The 15,297-nt window shown below is 40.5% G+C and overlaps 2 protein-coding genes across 5 annotated transcripts in view; both read right to left on the bottom strand.

Moving 5' to 3' along the window:
* Positions 1-8,185, bottom strand: part of PLA2R1 (phospholipase A2 receptor 1) — a 37,650-nt gene extending 29,465 nt beyond the window's left edge. The window contains 5 exon segments of the mRNA XM_079311071.1: positions 873-1,046; positions 2,087-2,254; positions 4,440-4,512; positions 4,514-4,824; positions 8,008-8,185. Coding sequence (XP_079167197.1) covers positions 873-1,046; positions 2,087-2,254; positions 4,440-4,512; positions 4,514-4,824; positions 8,008-8,137 — 856 coding nt within the window. The 5' untranslated portion in view covers positions 8,138-8,185.
* Positions 8,186-11,320: 3,135 nt separating this feature from the next.
* ITGB6 (integrin subunit beta 6) overlaps positions 11,321-15,297 on the bottom strand; it is a 48,455-nt gene continuing 44,478 nt past the window's right edge. For 3 of the 4 annotated variants that reach the window (XM_079310431.1, XM_079310432.1, XM_079310430.1), the window contains one exon: positions 12,820-15,101. In XM_079310431.1, coding sequence (XP_079166557.1) covers positions 15,000-15,101 — 102 coding nt within the window. In that variant the 3' untranslated portion in view covers positions 12,820-14,999. Of the gene's footprint in view, positions 12,741-12,819; positions 15,102-15,297 lie in introns of those variants that run through there. The other variant, XR_013774823.1, reaches the window with a different exon arrangement.

The following is a 15,297-nucleotide window of genomic DNA, read 5'->3' as shown; positions in this document are numbered from 1 at the left end:
TGCTGACCTTAGAAGTTAAATCTAGAATAAGCAGCTACATCAATGATAGCCTGTTTACATAAACATTAGCCTGTTTCAGCCTTTCATAAACCAAACAACTTTCAGAAATCTTTACAGCCTTGCAGACATATCAAAAAGTTAGTGAAATAATTTTTAAAACTTCCTGTTAGCTTATATCCTTCAATTGAAAACCAGATACAGTGGGAAGCAATGGACAAGAAATCTGAGGCAACCTTTGCATCAGAGCTCCACCACCCATTCCTCCATTTGATTTTCTGCACTCACACTAAAACACCCATGAAAACCCTGCTTTCAGAAGGCTCTGCATAATTTGCCTGGGACATTTGCTCCAAGGGGAAAAGCAAACTGCTTATCAGAGAAGGAGTAACATCCATTTATAAAGCTGGCATTTTTGCTGTACAGGACATTTACTTTAAGCCTGCAGAAATGTTCCTGCCATTGTCATTTGGTGAAGTCCACCTTAAAAAGAAAACCTAATAGGAGAAAGGGACACCAAGGTACACTGCAGAGAAGGTAAACACATGTACAATACTCCAGAGTAAACATACACATTCCCTAACCACAGCTGCAGGATGAATGGGAATCTCTGTGCGAAGGAAGAATTGAGAAAATTACACCCTCACATAACCCATAGCATCACTTCTGAACTTCAGCTTATTAAGATGGGAACTCACCTTCACCCTTGATCTTTCAAACTGCTCTAGTGAGGTGTGTTAGATGACAAAGCCCCACAAGCAGCAATGGGAGAGACACCACGCAGGGTACTGGGCTCCAAAGCTTACCCCTTTGCACAGGAAAGGAGGAAATCTAACTACAGGTTTCCTACAGGTACCAGAGAAATGTCTACTCACTGCTTAAGTCACTGATGTAGCTCTGCTCCTGGGGGCTGGTGACACTGAGCAGGTCCCCTCCCTGCAGCTGGCAGGCAGCCCGAGCCTCACGCCAGCTCAGCACGGACGCCACGTTGAACTGGTAGCACGCCTGTGTGCTGGGGCTCCTCTTCCAAAAGATGCCACAGCCACTCTCTACTCAAAAACAGACTCATCACCAACTGCCCAAGACTCCAAACCAATCAGAACTACAACACCTTGAACAATTTAATTAATTAATGACAGCAGTATCCCAATGGAAGCACCATTATGATTGCCTTTCCTGCTCCTTTGTTAAGGCACATGGGGAAATAGGGCACTAATGAAATAAAATGTTGCTCCAAATTTCATACAGATTCATACAGATGATAAAATACTTGGGAGCTGATCTGCAGCTGGTGGTGATTTTCACAACTCTCTTGAAGCCAATACAGCTATATTTTAATTGATGCTGGCTAATCATTTGTTTCTAAAGCTGAATATCGAAGTATTCAAACTGTGAACACCTCACCCAGCTTGTGGAGCAACACTAACTGGATCTCCTTGGACCATCCATTTTAACAGCTCCCAGAAACACCCACTACAAAGACACATTTCCAGCTGTTTTGAGGATGCTTTGGAATGATCTGAAATGTAGCTTGAGCAGGAAAGGCTTTTCCAAACCACTTCTACTGACAGAAAACAATATTTTGCTTATTTACATAACGAGCTCAAATGTTCACAAAGATTACACATCCCAAAATCTTTCCAACAGCAAGTATTTTTAAAGCTATTGCTTTTTAGTATTTTAGGCCCAAGACAGATGCAAGCAGTGCACAGAAGAAAAGGAATGTACAAGATGCAATGCAGTCCAAAGCCAAAGGTGACTTCCAGGAGGAACTCTTGGGTTATGTGCTCCTCAAAAGCTGCTCTGTATCACTGGGACAGAGGGGTTTGGCTGCAGCCTGAGGTCAATGGGCTGCACAGAATAAGGTCTTTCTGCTACCCCATTGTAGTTTTGCTGTTGTGATGAGGACTTGAGTCTCAAAGGTCAAACAGGATGAACTATAACAAATTTGCTAAAGTTTTCCTTTTTGCTTTTTGAAGAGACATTCCCTTCTAACAGAAGTAATCCAAAATTACACTGTGTCCTAGCATTACTAATAAATAACAAACTCTTGGAAGCGGAGGAAGAGAGAAGACAAGCAACATCTTACCAGCATTTGGGCAAAACCCCCATTTTTCATCTTGTTCATAGTGAGTTGTTGTGGCACACCACTCAGATTCTTTTCCATCTCTAGTACATTCATAATACCACTTGTTGTTATATTTAAATGGAAAAACGCATGGGAAACCAAAAGAATTTCCCAGCAAGGTGTATGTTTCTGTGGGAAAAAAAAAGCAGAGATTAAACATCACAAAAAAATTTTTGCCCCCATATGCTATTATTCCTATTTTTATCAGCAGTGATAAAAATAAAATCTCAAAAGTGACTTTCAAATTTTAATTTATAATTGATAATGCAGCATTACATTCACAGCATAATTTCACTAAATAGAATGTTGAAATAATAACTTATTAAATTTTTCACCATGAGGCACATTCTTGTAACTTACTCCATTCACAAAATAAAATCCCAAACAAAACCAAAACCCGCAAAATATGATCAATAAACACAAAGTCTGCATTTACATTTCAGAACAACCACACGAAACAACAGCTAGTTAAATCAGCACACACTCAGATGCAAATTCTACTTATTTATTAGTCTATGACAGACTAGTCATTTAACATTAATCCCTTGCTTCTTCCACTCTTTATAAAGCAGATTTCTAATGTGTTTTCCACCTTTTTTGTCATTCTTTGAGAAGGGAAATGTACAAGACAAGGAATATTAAATGGAATTTGAAAAATAAGTTTTTATCCCATGGAGAATAATAACATAGCTAAATAATTGATGCTCCATACATCTGTTGCCATAATCAATGCCTCACAAAATATTTAAATATTTTTCTATTGTACTGTGAGAACCAAAATACTGAGAATCCAGTGCAACTGAAATCTGTAAAAGCTTTACCTCAGTAAGTGTCTCCTAAACCTCAGAGCTTCTAAAAAAGGTCAAAGAACCACAATCACCCTTTGAATGAAATTGTTTATCAAAGATTCAACATTGATAGCTTTAAGACCAAAGTCCTTCAACTACAGAATCAGCACATACTGCCAGGTTTTCCTAGAGGCTCCTAGAGTTAATGGCTGGCTGTGCACAAAGAGAGTTTACATTGTAAATCCCCTTCTGATGTGAATGAACAGAAAATACAAGGAACAGGTCAAATATTAAATCAGGATTGCTTTTCTGTCTGCCTGCTACCACAGTGCCACTGAGGGATTACCTCAGTCCTGGCAAGAAACCAAAATCAATTGCTGGAGACCTCTTACCACAGTTACATATATATAATTTTTTTTCCTTTGAAGGTAACTATCCCTCACACACCTTGCTTGGTGAGCTAACAGACTGGCTTGCCTTCACGTGTGCATGAGTTGTGGCAGAAGGTAGAAAACAAAACCTGAAAGTGAAAGCAATTTTGCCAACACAATTAAACACTTTGGTCTTGAAATTAGGCTGCCTAATGATGATCCTCTCCTCACCTCTCAGAGGTGTTGCAGCAATACAGCTGAATCAGGTTCACTTCCATCTCACTGTGTGCCTAGGGCAAGTGTGTATGACACCTCATGGATTTAAATATTTTTTGCCTGGTCTTAAGTATAAATTCCATCAGGTTTTAAAAAAGAAGTTGGGCATTGTTACTTTCCTAGTTATCACAGATCCCAAAGAAGGAGTTTAGTGAGAGCAGAGCTACACCTTCAGTGGAAACCACTAAGACCAGATCTGGAACCCAAACACCCAGTTCAAGTGGGGAAAATCAACAACTTCAGTCTGAGACAGTGTGCAAACATCAGGCCTCCCACTCTGCAGAAATGCTGAGGAAGGGGTAAAGGTACAGGCTGTCTGTTGCTATTTGAAGTCAGTGGGTTTGTCTTAGTCCTTAAACCTGGAAAACTGTCCAGGTCTGCAGAACTGATGTACATTCCTACACCTTCACTAGCTGAACAGCATGGCTTATCAAAATTCTGATCTTTTCAAAGTTTGGCATGTTCAGAGTCCAGGTGTTGAAAATACTGCAGACATTGGTCCATGCACATTGCAATTACAGACTGATTTTCAGTGACAGAAACTCCAAATCCTTTCTTATCTCTCTTTGGGTTTATCTGATAATGGCAGCTGCAGGACAGGCAACAGCAAATCCTTATTAACCCTTTTAATTTTACAAGTGATTTGAAATGAGTATTTCATGGTTTGTAAAAAATACTGGTGGGTTTGGGGGTCAATTTAAAGAAAGGATATCAATTGTGTGGTATGCTCATCTCAACCACTGCACATAAAAAACCCCACAAACTTTGAGTCCCAAATCAAAACAGAGACTGGAGGGGATCATGAGCACCTGACCTCCCTCCACTAGAACTTCTGAAACTTTTCCCAGCTATACTTCCATGACAAAATTTCATTTTTACCTTCAAATGGGTGTTCACAAAGGTCTTCATCATAGGACATATACTGTTTCCATTGACAGGCAGACTTTTTTTTTGGCCACAATATGTTTACTGTTTTCAACTGCTAACCTGTACTCCGAAACACCAACCAACTCTTTTCCATGACAGTTCCACCATAAGGAGTACTGAGTTGAGTCACACTCAAGCATAGTCAGTGGCTGCTCTGGGTTGCTGATGTTCAGCCCGAGGCAGGTGCTGCTGCCTATGTTGAAAAGACGATGGTTGGACACCCATTTCCACAGCATCTCTTCTGACAGCTGCCCACACTCCTCCAGAACAAGGCCAGCCCTCTCCACTTTAATGCACAAGCTGGAATTTTCACTCTGGATAATAAATATCCCTTTATCTGTAGGGGGAAGAAAACACAACAAACTTTCAGCCTGTAGAATGCTGCTATTAATTAAATAGTATTAAAAGATGAATGTTTTAACTGTAGATATTTAGAGAGAAAACTGAAAGTATTCATCACTTGACACTCCAAAAAACTAAGGAGTACTGGTCTAAATTTACTGCCAGCTGATTTTTCTAAACATGTGGACTAGTTGAAACCTCACAAAAATAAAACCAGAAAATATTTCTCGAGTTGGATAGCCAAAAATAACCCCAAACAAAAACAAGAGGTGCCCAAAAACATCAGTCACGTCTAAAGAAAAAAGCCACTGATCACCAAGACAGAGTAAAGGTCACAGTAATGGAGCAAAAGGTGAAGTAATGCAAGAAGTCATGCTGTATATTGCAAAATGATTCCCAATGTACATTGGAGAGTGCAATTAAAGTAAAAGCTAAATATTATAAGACTGACATCACCATATTCATTCTTAACTCTGCAACCACAGAGAAAGAAAGAAAGTTGCATTGTCAATAGGACACAAATAGTAGGATTTATCTATACCATTAGAAGTGGTGGCTAAGGGTTAAAGTCTTTCTTTTCTATTTGATACATATTGTTCAACCATCTGTGACTACCCTCCACAAGAGCAGATGCTGTGGGGCTAGCCTGACATCCCAGATTTTTTGGAATCACATAGAAGTTCAGTAAAATATGTGACATCATATTAGAAGTATGTGAAAAAAGTCAGCTGTTTATTGTCTTGGGAGCAAAAGTTTAACTGATCATATAGACTGAAAAAAAAGAGGGCAGCTGAGGAACTGAAAATCAGCAAAATGTAAGCCTGTAACAGATCAGCAACTTGATTCACTCAGAAATCCAAGGGTAAATAAGCCAGGGAGTTCTGCTCACATATGTGAGATATTTATTTTACGCCTCAGGAGATTATGTGCTGAGAACTTGAGCAGCACTTCCATTTTGCCTTCAAATTTTACAGTGATAATTTCTGCCATGCTCGCTTTCAAATTTCTGTAATTCACTACACCTAGCATACTGAAGCACTAACTGTGATAATAAAAAATCCCTCTCAAATTGACACAGCCCACAAATAAAAAAAGAGATGCAGAGATCCACCCAGATCCTGTGTGTCTGAGTTTAGTGCATAGAGCTTAGGTGTGGCCCCAAAAAATGAAGATGTTTTAAGCAGGACCACGATAGTGCTGTATAACAGGAGATCAGCTCAACAATGTAATGTGCATACAACAAGCAGAACAGAGAGGATATGGATTATGGAGAGATTTTTGGTTACAGATTCTGCTTAGAACACATAATGACTTACAGAGAGGTGGCACTAACAGCGGCTGTTTCCCCCATGGCTATAGATACTGGCACTCTGATGGAGTAGGAGCCAGTCCTTCTGACTGGCAGCAGGTGAAAACCAGCCTGATACATGAAATTGTCAAGCGATTCAAGCACTTGGCAGCTGTCCTACCTTAAGTCCTTAACCAGTTAGGAGTGAGCAAGTTTCCTTTGACCCATGGTAACTCTTACAGATCTCAGGTGTTTGAGCTCACTGAAAACCCGTCAGACACTGTGGCAGACAGACTGGTCCTTTGCTTTTGAGTTTTCCATGAAGTTTTGCAGTTTGTACTGCTTTCACCCTTCTTATCCAACACAGTCCTCCATGGGCAACACAGGTGTCTCTATCTACATGGCCAGAAAGAGTTTCTGCCTCTCATGCTAAGTGTATGTCTTTTCCACAGCAGTCTTAACTTTGCTGACCAGAAAATACACTGTTAATTTGCTAGATAACTAAAAACTGGGATGTTAGCACTAGTAAACACTGATTAATGAGGTTAATTCACCTGGACACTGGGATTACATGTAGATTGTGAGTTTGATGAAGTTTAACTATATCCACAGCACACAGCATCTCCCATACAGCACCTTACTGGGGTGAGGAGAGCAAGACCACAACCCAAAGGCGAAGGATTCTCAACCTTTGAAAGCCTTTATCAGTAAGGCTCTTAGAAGTTGCAATTACTGCTGGGAAAGGATAAGGCTCTTTCCTAGAGTACAGAAATCACCCATCTGAATGATCTCTGTGAGTAACGTCCCTTTTTCATCCTGAGGCAACTTGTGCCAAGAACAGCCAGACCATAATTCTTGAGCCCCCTTCCAAATGTGGTTTCCATTCCCCACATGCAAAATGCAATTGGCAAGAGAGCTGTGCTGGCCTGAAGACTGCCAGGGAACAGCCAGCTCACGGCACAAGTAAGATGTGAGAGATGGCAGGCTCTGTGACAGCTCCATGAGCTCCAGCTCAGCTCTGTCTTCAAGTGGAGCAATGAGACAACTGAAGCAACATCAAGCCTGGGAATGCCTCCAGGCTCACCTCCTTTCAGCTTGCAAAGCTACACCATCCGCTTTACAGCTGGTCACAGAGATGGATTTTGTTACAAAACTCCTGGTGTAGCGAGAGGTCTGTGCCCAAAGTCCTGCAGATGAAGACCTGCAACGGAGCTCAGTGGCCCCTGAGGACAGGAGATGATCTATGCTTCAGAAACTGAATGGGTGAAGTCTTTAGAATAGATGCACTTCTCCACATGCACGCCCCTCCAAACAAGGACAAGGTGATAAGAAACACATTCTCAGAAGAGCAGCCTGGGGCTGATGTGCAGCCCCAAATGAAGAGCTAATTGCTGACCAGTACCTCCAAGTTCCTGTTTACTAGGGCTCAACACAGCTAATCGGGAATAAACGGCTGGGACAAAACTAGGCGAACAAGATAGCTTCATTTCCTTCCTCCTTACCTCCCATTTCCTTCCCTCCAAAAGAGCAGTGAGAATTGCTTATGTGATAAGAAAGAAAGTAACCGGGATTTTTTGGAAACGAGAATAAAACTATCCCTATTCTCTCCAGGTGCAGGGAGGACGGCAATGGGCAGCGGAATACAGCAGCAGTGAGGACGCGAAGCGGAGCCAGCGGGGCAGCGCACCGGTCCTGGCCCCTGGTCCCGGAGCGCTCGGGGCCGCGGGCAGCGCGGCGGTACCGGAGCGCTCGGATCCGCGGGCAGCCCGGCGGTACCGGAGCGCTCGGGGCCGCGGGCAGCCCGGCGGTACCGGAGCGCTCGGATCGCCGGGGCCCCGCTGGCCGCTCCGCTCAGCTCCCTCCCCCGGGGCACCCCGAGGCGTCACTCACTCCGCAGGGAAGGCACCGCGTCCCGGCCGAGAGCGGCGGCGCCGCGGCCGCCCAGCAGCAGCAGCAGCAGGAGGAGGAAGAGGAGGCGGCGGCCGACCCGGAGCCGCAGCCGCAGCCGCGCCGCCGGCATCGCCCCGGCGCTGCGCCCGCCCGGCCCGCTCTGCTCCGCCGCAGGACCGGAGCCGCCGGCCAGGCCCGGCCCTGGGAGGGCAGAGCTGCGATCCCACCCCGGCGGCGAAGGAGGGGCGGCCCGCGGGCTCCCCCCGTGCGGCCGCGGGACGGCAGCGGGGAACGCGCTCCGGGAAATGCCGCTCAGGCAGCTGGGGCCGGCTGCCCACGTCAGAGCTGTGGATTCAAGCGGACGGAATACTCTGTAATAACCTTATTTTCCATCTGAAAACACCTACTTTCTCTTGCGTGGACCACAAGTCCTTTTATCTTACAAAGAACCAGAAAACGCATAGAGACATTGGCGGTGGGAGGCCGCCGTCGGCACAGCGCGTGTTCCCAGGTTCGCTGTTCTGTACCTGAACATCCCCACTGCCCCAGACCCCGCTCGGACACTCGTGTTTTCAGCTAGGTCAGCTTTGACCTAGAAGTCATTTTATGTTTTGGCATGGGGAAAAATAATTGACTTCTCCCATTTTGTTAATCTCTGTCTTCCGTTGAATATTTGCGGGAGCTGCCCCTCTTGGGCTGAGTTTCAGTCTTGCAGAAAGTCAAAAGCAGAACCTCTTGGTTAAAAATAGAGTAATTTTACAGGAATCCACAGGACTGATTGTTTTTAAGCTGCAAAAAGCGTGTTTCTGGTGTGTTCTTTATGCAGAGTAGACAAATAAGTATATAAGCATACTTAAAAAAATATAAATAATGCAGTGTTGGAATTGAGACTGTTCCCCCATATCTATTTCAAACAGAAGCCTCTGGGCTCTGGGAAATTTCATTCTGATAGTTTGGTAGAAGAACTTGAGAAGCAAGAGAAAACAAACACTTAGGAGTAGATAAGTGGATCCCCATTTAAGAAATTATAAAAGTGTCTGACAGAACAAACAGCAGGAAATACTGCTGCAGGAGCTGGGCTGGGAATGATCTGACTTTGCACACACACAGATCCAGTGTGTCGTGTGTTCAGCATCTCCTTACACTGTAATTTCTGCTCATAATCTGGAGTCTGAAGACGGCTCTCATTTCTTCCCCAATCAGCCAGAGTGGGAATAACAAACCAGAGAATAGGAAGAAAAAGAAGGCCTCAAATTCCTTGCATTAGCAGTGCCCAGCAAGCAGTGATTCCATGTTTTTTGGAGACAGTGTCCTACATCTTGTTTGGATCTGAAGAATGACAGTTCCCAGATGTCTTGAATCCACTCCCCAGTTTGCATTCACCTTCCCTTTCATGTAAAAGTCTTGGTGCTTACCTCAGAGACAGAACTACTCTCATTTATCAGCTCTGCCAGCCGTGTTACATCTGGGTATGGTCACTACAGGCACTGCTCCCACCTCCCCTACCTCCTTTAACACGTCCCAACCATGACCAGTGACAACCTTGTTCCTTTTGGCAGCCCCACCTGTGTTTCTGTCACACCACTCCAGTCTCCTGTGCTCCCAGGTGATGCTGCAGCCACCAGGCTCTGCAGTTTCTGGCAGCTCACCTTGGGTAACAGCACCTTACAGAACAGCCTGTACTGGCCACTTTCAGGTGAAGAAATCAAATCCCAAGTTGTAAATTGCCAGTTTTATGTTCATTAGTCAGAACGTGTTTTTTTCCTAAATGTGACTTCTTAGTTTTATTTGTAAGCTAGTTACCTTTAGGCCTGAAACCTCTTTTTCAAAGTGAAAAACTCCTTTAAAGGGTGACAAGAGCATTACTATGATTTTATGCTTCTAAATTCTGCTAAATAGCAGCTATTCTTTCATAGGCATGAAATGGAGAGACTTACTACCTATGTGGCTCTTGTTGTGCCACATGGGCCATCCCCAAGTGAATCCTAACCTTTCCAAGCCCTCCATCCCTCTTCCCCCAGTAAATGCTCACTTGGCACAAGTCTAGAATAGTTTGTTATAGGATATGATTTAATAATAGGTAGAAATTTTAGTTTTACTATAAATCTAGCATGTCAGACTGGCTGTTGATTGGCAGTTATATAAAATTCAACAGCAGGCAGATACTCATGTAGTTCATTTGATATGGCATTAAGGGAAAAAATCCAATATTTAAATATTTGCAATAAAACATAAATGGCTAATGGGGCCAGATCTGCTTCTGGCCCATCCTTCTTTGTTTCTCAAAGCCTTTCTTCTCCTTATCCTTTCCACTTGAGATCCTTGGCAAAACTGTACCTGTGTGTCATTCATCTTTCAATGCAACACAATCACTTTTTTGCCATTCTTGTTAGCACTGTTGCTGTGAAATCAACAGAAAAATGAAGCAGTTTTTGCAAAGATTTGCCACCAAAAGAATGCCTAATGTGTTCCAAAAATAAAGCTATTAATATTACACTCTAGATTTACTAGAAGACTGTGAACAACTCAGGAAGAACAGCACTAACAAAGTACTATCAGTCTAGCTGGAAAAAACTTGACTGGGTGTAACATTTGGAACAAATATATATGCTTGCAGAAATTCTAGGGCATAATGTTTGCTCAGTGTTGACATCTCCACAGGTTGGGAGAGGGTGTGCTTTTGCACCTTGTACACTTCTTCCCACAGGAGCTGATCATGTTTTCTCGGCCGTGCTTACATGCTCCAAAATTAGACTCCAAAGTCCCACAGCTAATATAAAAATATTTACTGGGTTCATAAGAGAATATATGCACAAGGAAACCCAAAGAAATTTACTTTGCCTCTTTCTCTAACTAATTTCTTCTCAGTGGAATAATTCTTGTATTAGGTACCTTACTTTGTATTAATAAAAATAAGTAGACAGTTTTTTTTTTTTTTTTTTTTTTTTTTTTTTTTTTTTTTTTTTTTTATCTTCAGTATTTTGCTTTCTGGTAAATTAGATACAGAGTCTCATACCTGAGGATTAATGAACCAGAATTTAAGGAAGGACTAAAGAGAAAACATGCACTTTGCTGTGTATTTCCAAAAAGATGTTACTGCTGTTACCCTGACAGAAAGGGTAGATCTCTAGCTTTAAGCAACTTGTGCCATTTAGGGATCTGTATGAAATAATCATAGAATGGTTTGGGCTGCAAGAGAATTTAAAGATCATCTAGTTCTAAAGGAAGAAAGAATGACATATGTCATCAATCAGTGTTCCAGAAATAGGCTGCTTGCAGCATTTGTCCTTAAGGAATTTCCTTAAAAAATAAAAGGATCACAAGTGAAAAAAATCTATACATTAAATTTCATGTTCTGTCTTCTAAAAGTGGGGGGGAAAATAATTTATAGGGTATGCCAAAGCATGAGAAATTTGCTAAGATTTGTGAAATCATGTGAGAAAATTGACAAAGACACATGCCAAAATGGAAAATGAAGAACGAACAAAGAGAAAGCGTATTATAAAATGATTCAATTTTGCAATCTTTATTTAAGGTGAAGTTATTCCTTTTTTACACAAACAAGTTGAATAATTTACTGGTTTTGTTCAAACAGATGAAGCTAAAAAATTTCTCTTTTTTTTATTTTTAGATTTTATGTCATAAGATTTGGGGGGCAACAACTTCATTATACACACTGCAAAACAAACTTGAACTTCTACATAAAGGCAGATGAGGCATGGGGAGCATTGCACTTGACACCCAAATCTTGTATCCCAGACTCACTACCCACTAGTTACATTACAAAACAAACTTGAATGCAATCTGGACATTTACAATACAAATTAACATGTACCTTTTATAAATCAAATGAAAAATTAGCCATTTAACATACATTACTGAAATTACTGTTCTATAGGGTGTATGAGATATATAAATACTATGAAATTGCTAATGTTTATTATTTTATTCAATCTAACTCATTAGTGATTAGAAGTATTACTACTGGAAAATGTTTTGGCCACTCTCAAGGTCCAGCCTCAGGTCAAAACAGGATTTGTGAAAACAGCAGAAAGACTTTTTCAACTCACTTACCATGTGCAAACTAACTTATAGCTTGGTGGAGAAAAAAATTTAAAAAGAGAAAAATATGAACTTTGATACAAATTCAACAAGATGAAAATTATATGGTTAGCAAAAAGGGATGAATACCACTCTTGTTTCTAAGTTGAATGCTAAGGGAAATCCTCAAAGTTTTTGAAATCTGTGAGTTTAGTCAAAATTTATGATCTAAATTAATGCTGTTAAAGGATGGCTCATATGTATGAGTCGAGTTATTTTATCCCTCAATAATAGAAATCTTCCTCACCAAATCCTTTTTTTTTTTTCTCTTCTGATGAATTCTTAATTGTTTGAGTGATTTCCATCCTGACAACTTGGGAGGTGCACAGAAAATTTAAAGTACAGTCAGTCACAGCAGGAAAATGGCAAATCATTCCACCTGGCTCCAGGACCTCTTTGATAATTTGGAGAGAGATTGCCAGCAGGAGCAATTGGGCTGTAAACATAACAGATTGGATCTCTGCTGATGATCAGAAGACACAAGTGATAGGAAGAGGGTAAGAAGGTTTGTGAAATGAGATCTTCTGTAGGATCAGGAATGTAGAGCACCAACCATTTCGTATGAAATGCAAGCACCACTTCATTATTAACATTTGAAGGCTGAGATGTGTTGGAATATTGAAATAGGCAGCCTACAGGAGAAAGGATTGAATCCTAATATTGAGCAGCAAAATCAGATCTCAGAAACAGAACTTAAAAGGTATTTAATAAAAATATTTTCTTTCAGAGAAAGTTCACAATTTGATAACTTCTACATGAGAAATAAAAAGTAACAGATAACCTATACAAGTGAAATCCTGATTTCCCTAGTCCCTTAGGCAATCCTCACCCAAGTGGAATCTGAGCAGATTCAAGGGCCAGCTTTGCATCCCATGAGTTTATCTACATGCCAGGGAAATGGGATTTGGTCCCACATATAACTTGTACTGACATCTGTGGGAGTCTAGTGGTTGGAAGGGCCACAGATGTGAGCCTTTATCAGTGCAGTTTCCACTATGAGATATGCAGGAATGCCAGAACACAGATGTGAATCTGTTCCAGTTTAATCACATCATTTCCATCACTCTGCTGTACTTTTGTACTTAATACAAGGTGCTAGCATCACCTTTCCAAAGGCATCTGATACTATTTCTCCTTGCACAGATATATGTGCTATAGACTCTAATTCATTAATAGACAATATTAACCAGTTTGTTTAAACAAAACAATCTTTGTAAACCAAAATGAATAGTTTCACTGAAACCAGATCCACATCTGTAGCCATTGACTCCAGCAGGCTTTGGATCAGGCCCTAAAACAGGCATGGGTCAGAGCTAGCTAATACACCAGTCTCCAGAAACTGTGGAGGATACAGAGACTGAAGTTGCACAGACTTGGTAAATATTTATTACAAAATGGACATCAGCTTTTTCAGATCAAATACATTCAGATCAGTACTTTTGCAGATCAGATTCCCTGTTTACCTTAGGGAATGTATGTGATCATTTGTAACAGTGTCAAAGTATTTTTTATTTCTAAGTCTTCTTTTCTAAGTACCTTCATATGTACATTTTGACCATCTGTTTCAGAGTAGCAAAAAATGCAGCTTCAAAGTGATGGAAAAAGTAAAGTTCATTATTGTTCCCTTTAAATAGCCCTATGCTGTAATTTTTCTATGCCAGTATGTTGGTTACTTTTATACTTTCTTTATCCAGTGCTATCCATGCTAACAGATTACAATTTAAAAATTTATGGCAAGTCATTTGCAATTAGCTAAAATGGAGATTTAAAATTCCTCATTAAGAGAATGGAAAAGAATAAGAAGTGAAATCCATAGACTTTTTGTTGTTTAGTTTGGGGGAAAAAATCAAAACCCAAAACCAAACAACCCAGCCAAAAAGAGCTGAGTATGTTGTGCACAAGAATATCAGTTTGGCTGATCAGTTTGAAAGAACCTCACAATTTTGGACATATCAACAAAAGAGTGCTGTCTTTGTACATGATAATAAATCTTTTGTGTGAACATTTCTGCATGTAAAGAGCTCCTGAGCTACTTTGTGTGATGGTCCAGCAAGTGAGGTGTATTGTGAGCACCCAAATAATTTACAAGATGTAAATGGTGAAATGGAGTTCTGCTAATCCTCTGGTTTAAAAGTGTCTCTAATTTACCAATATTTATCTTTCCCTCTGTTCTCTATATCCTTTTTACTATAATTAAAAATACAAAAAAAAAAAAAAAAAAAAAGGGTAAGTCTTGATTGAACTTTCCCTGAGATAATCCCAGGGTCTAGGTCCTTAAAGAACATCAAAGAGAAAGAAGGAAAAGGAAGGAGAGAAACAGGACAAGAAATAAGAATTAGAGAGGAAATGTTTCTGTATAACTTACATTTACTGAAGACTGGCAATCTCACTACTTCACTACTTTTTTACTGGTGAGAAACTACTCAGTCAGGTGATATGAGAAAGCTCAATCCTCAGTAGTTAAAACAGCATTCATGAAAAAAAAAAATTATCTTTTCCAAATTTAAACCAGCCCACCAAATAGACTGGTACAAATACATTCCTAAACACTAATTCATGGGATCCTGTGTATGAACAAAGTAGTATATATCTAATTTAACACAAAATAAGATTACATGATAATTTATATTCCTCAGTATTGAAGACAAAACTAAAATTGTTTGTGATGCCTATTTTTTAAGATGAGGGTTTTAACAATAAAGGGTAATTAAATTTTTTTTTTTCTACTAACCTTTACTACTAATATGTTATCCCAACACAAGATATATATTCTCTAACAGAATGGTTATACCACTGCAACTTGCAAACAAGTATCACATAATCAGCTGAGAAGAAAAAAGTCTAGATTTAGATTTCCTGCCAGTAAACCTAAGTTTGTAGTGTTAGAGGTCCTAATAGAAATCTGCAGCCATGGGCCTTTTATGCTTATCTTGGTTCTTGTAAGTCACATTTTTAAAAGTGGTTGTTGAGCCTCTGTATAGTGGATTTGTTTCCTAAAAAACAAAAACAAACAAACAAACAAAAACAGATTAAATGGGGGTCACACAATGTTTGTATAGAAGTAATGTTGTATCTTTGAGGAACTTCAGAATAGCTTTCATTAGCTCACTTGTGTTCCAAGCCACTGAAATTCAGACTGATCTGAATTCAGGCAGCACAAACCAGCCTGGGGTCAGGAACCTGCTTTCC

The sequence above is a fragment of the Erithacus rubecula genome (genome assembly GCF_903797595.1).
Source record: "Erithacus rubecula genome assembly, chromosome: 8".
NCBI lineage: Eukaryota > Metazoa > Chordata > Aves > Passeriformes > Muscicapidae > Erithacus > Erithacus rubecula.
Note: the sequence above shows the minus strand (reverse complement) of the source record. Positions and strands in the feature narration are given on the sequence as shown.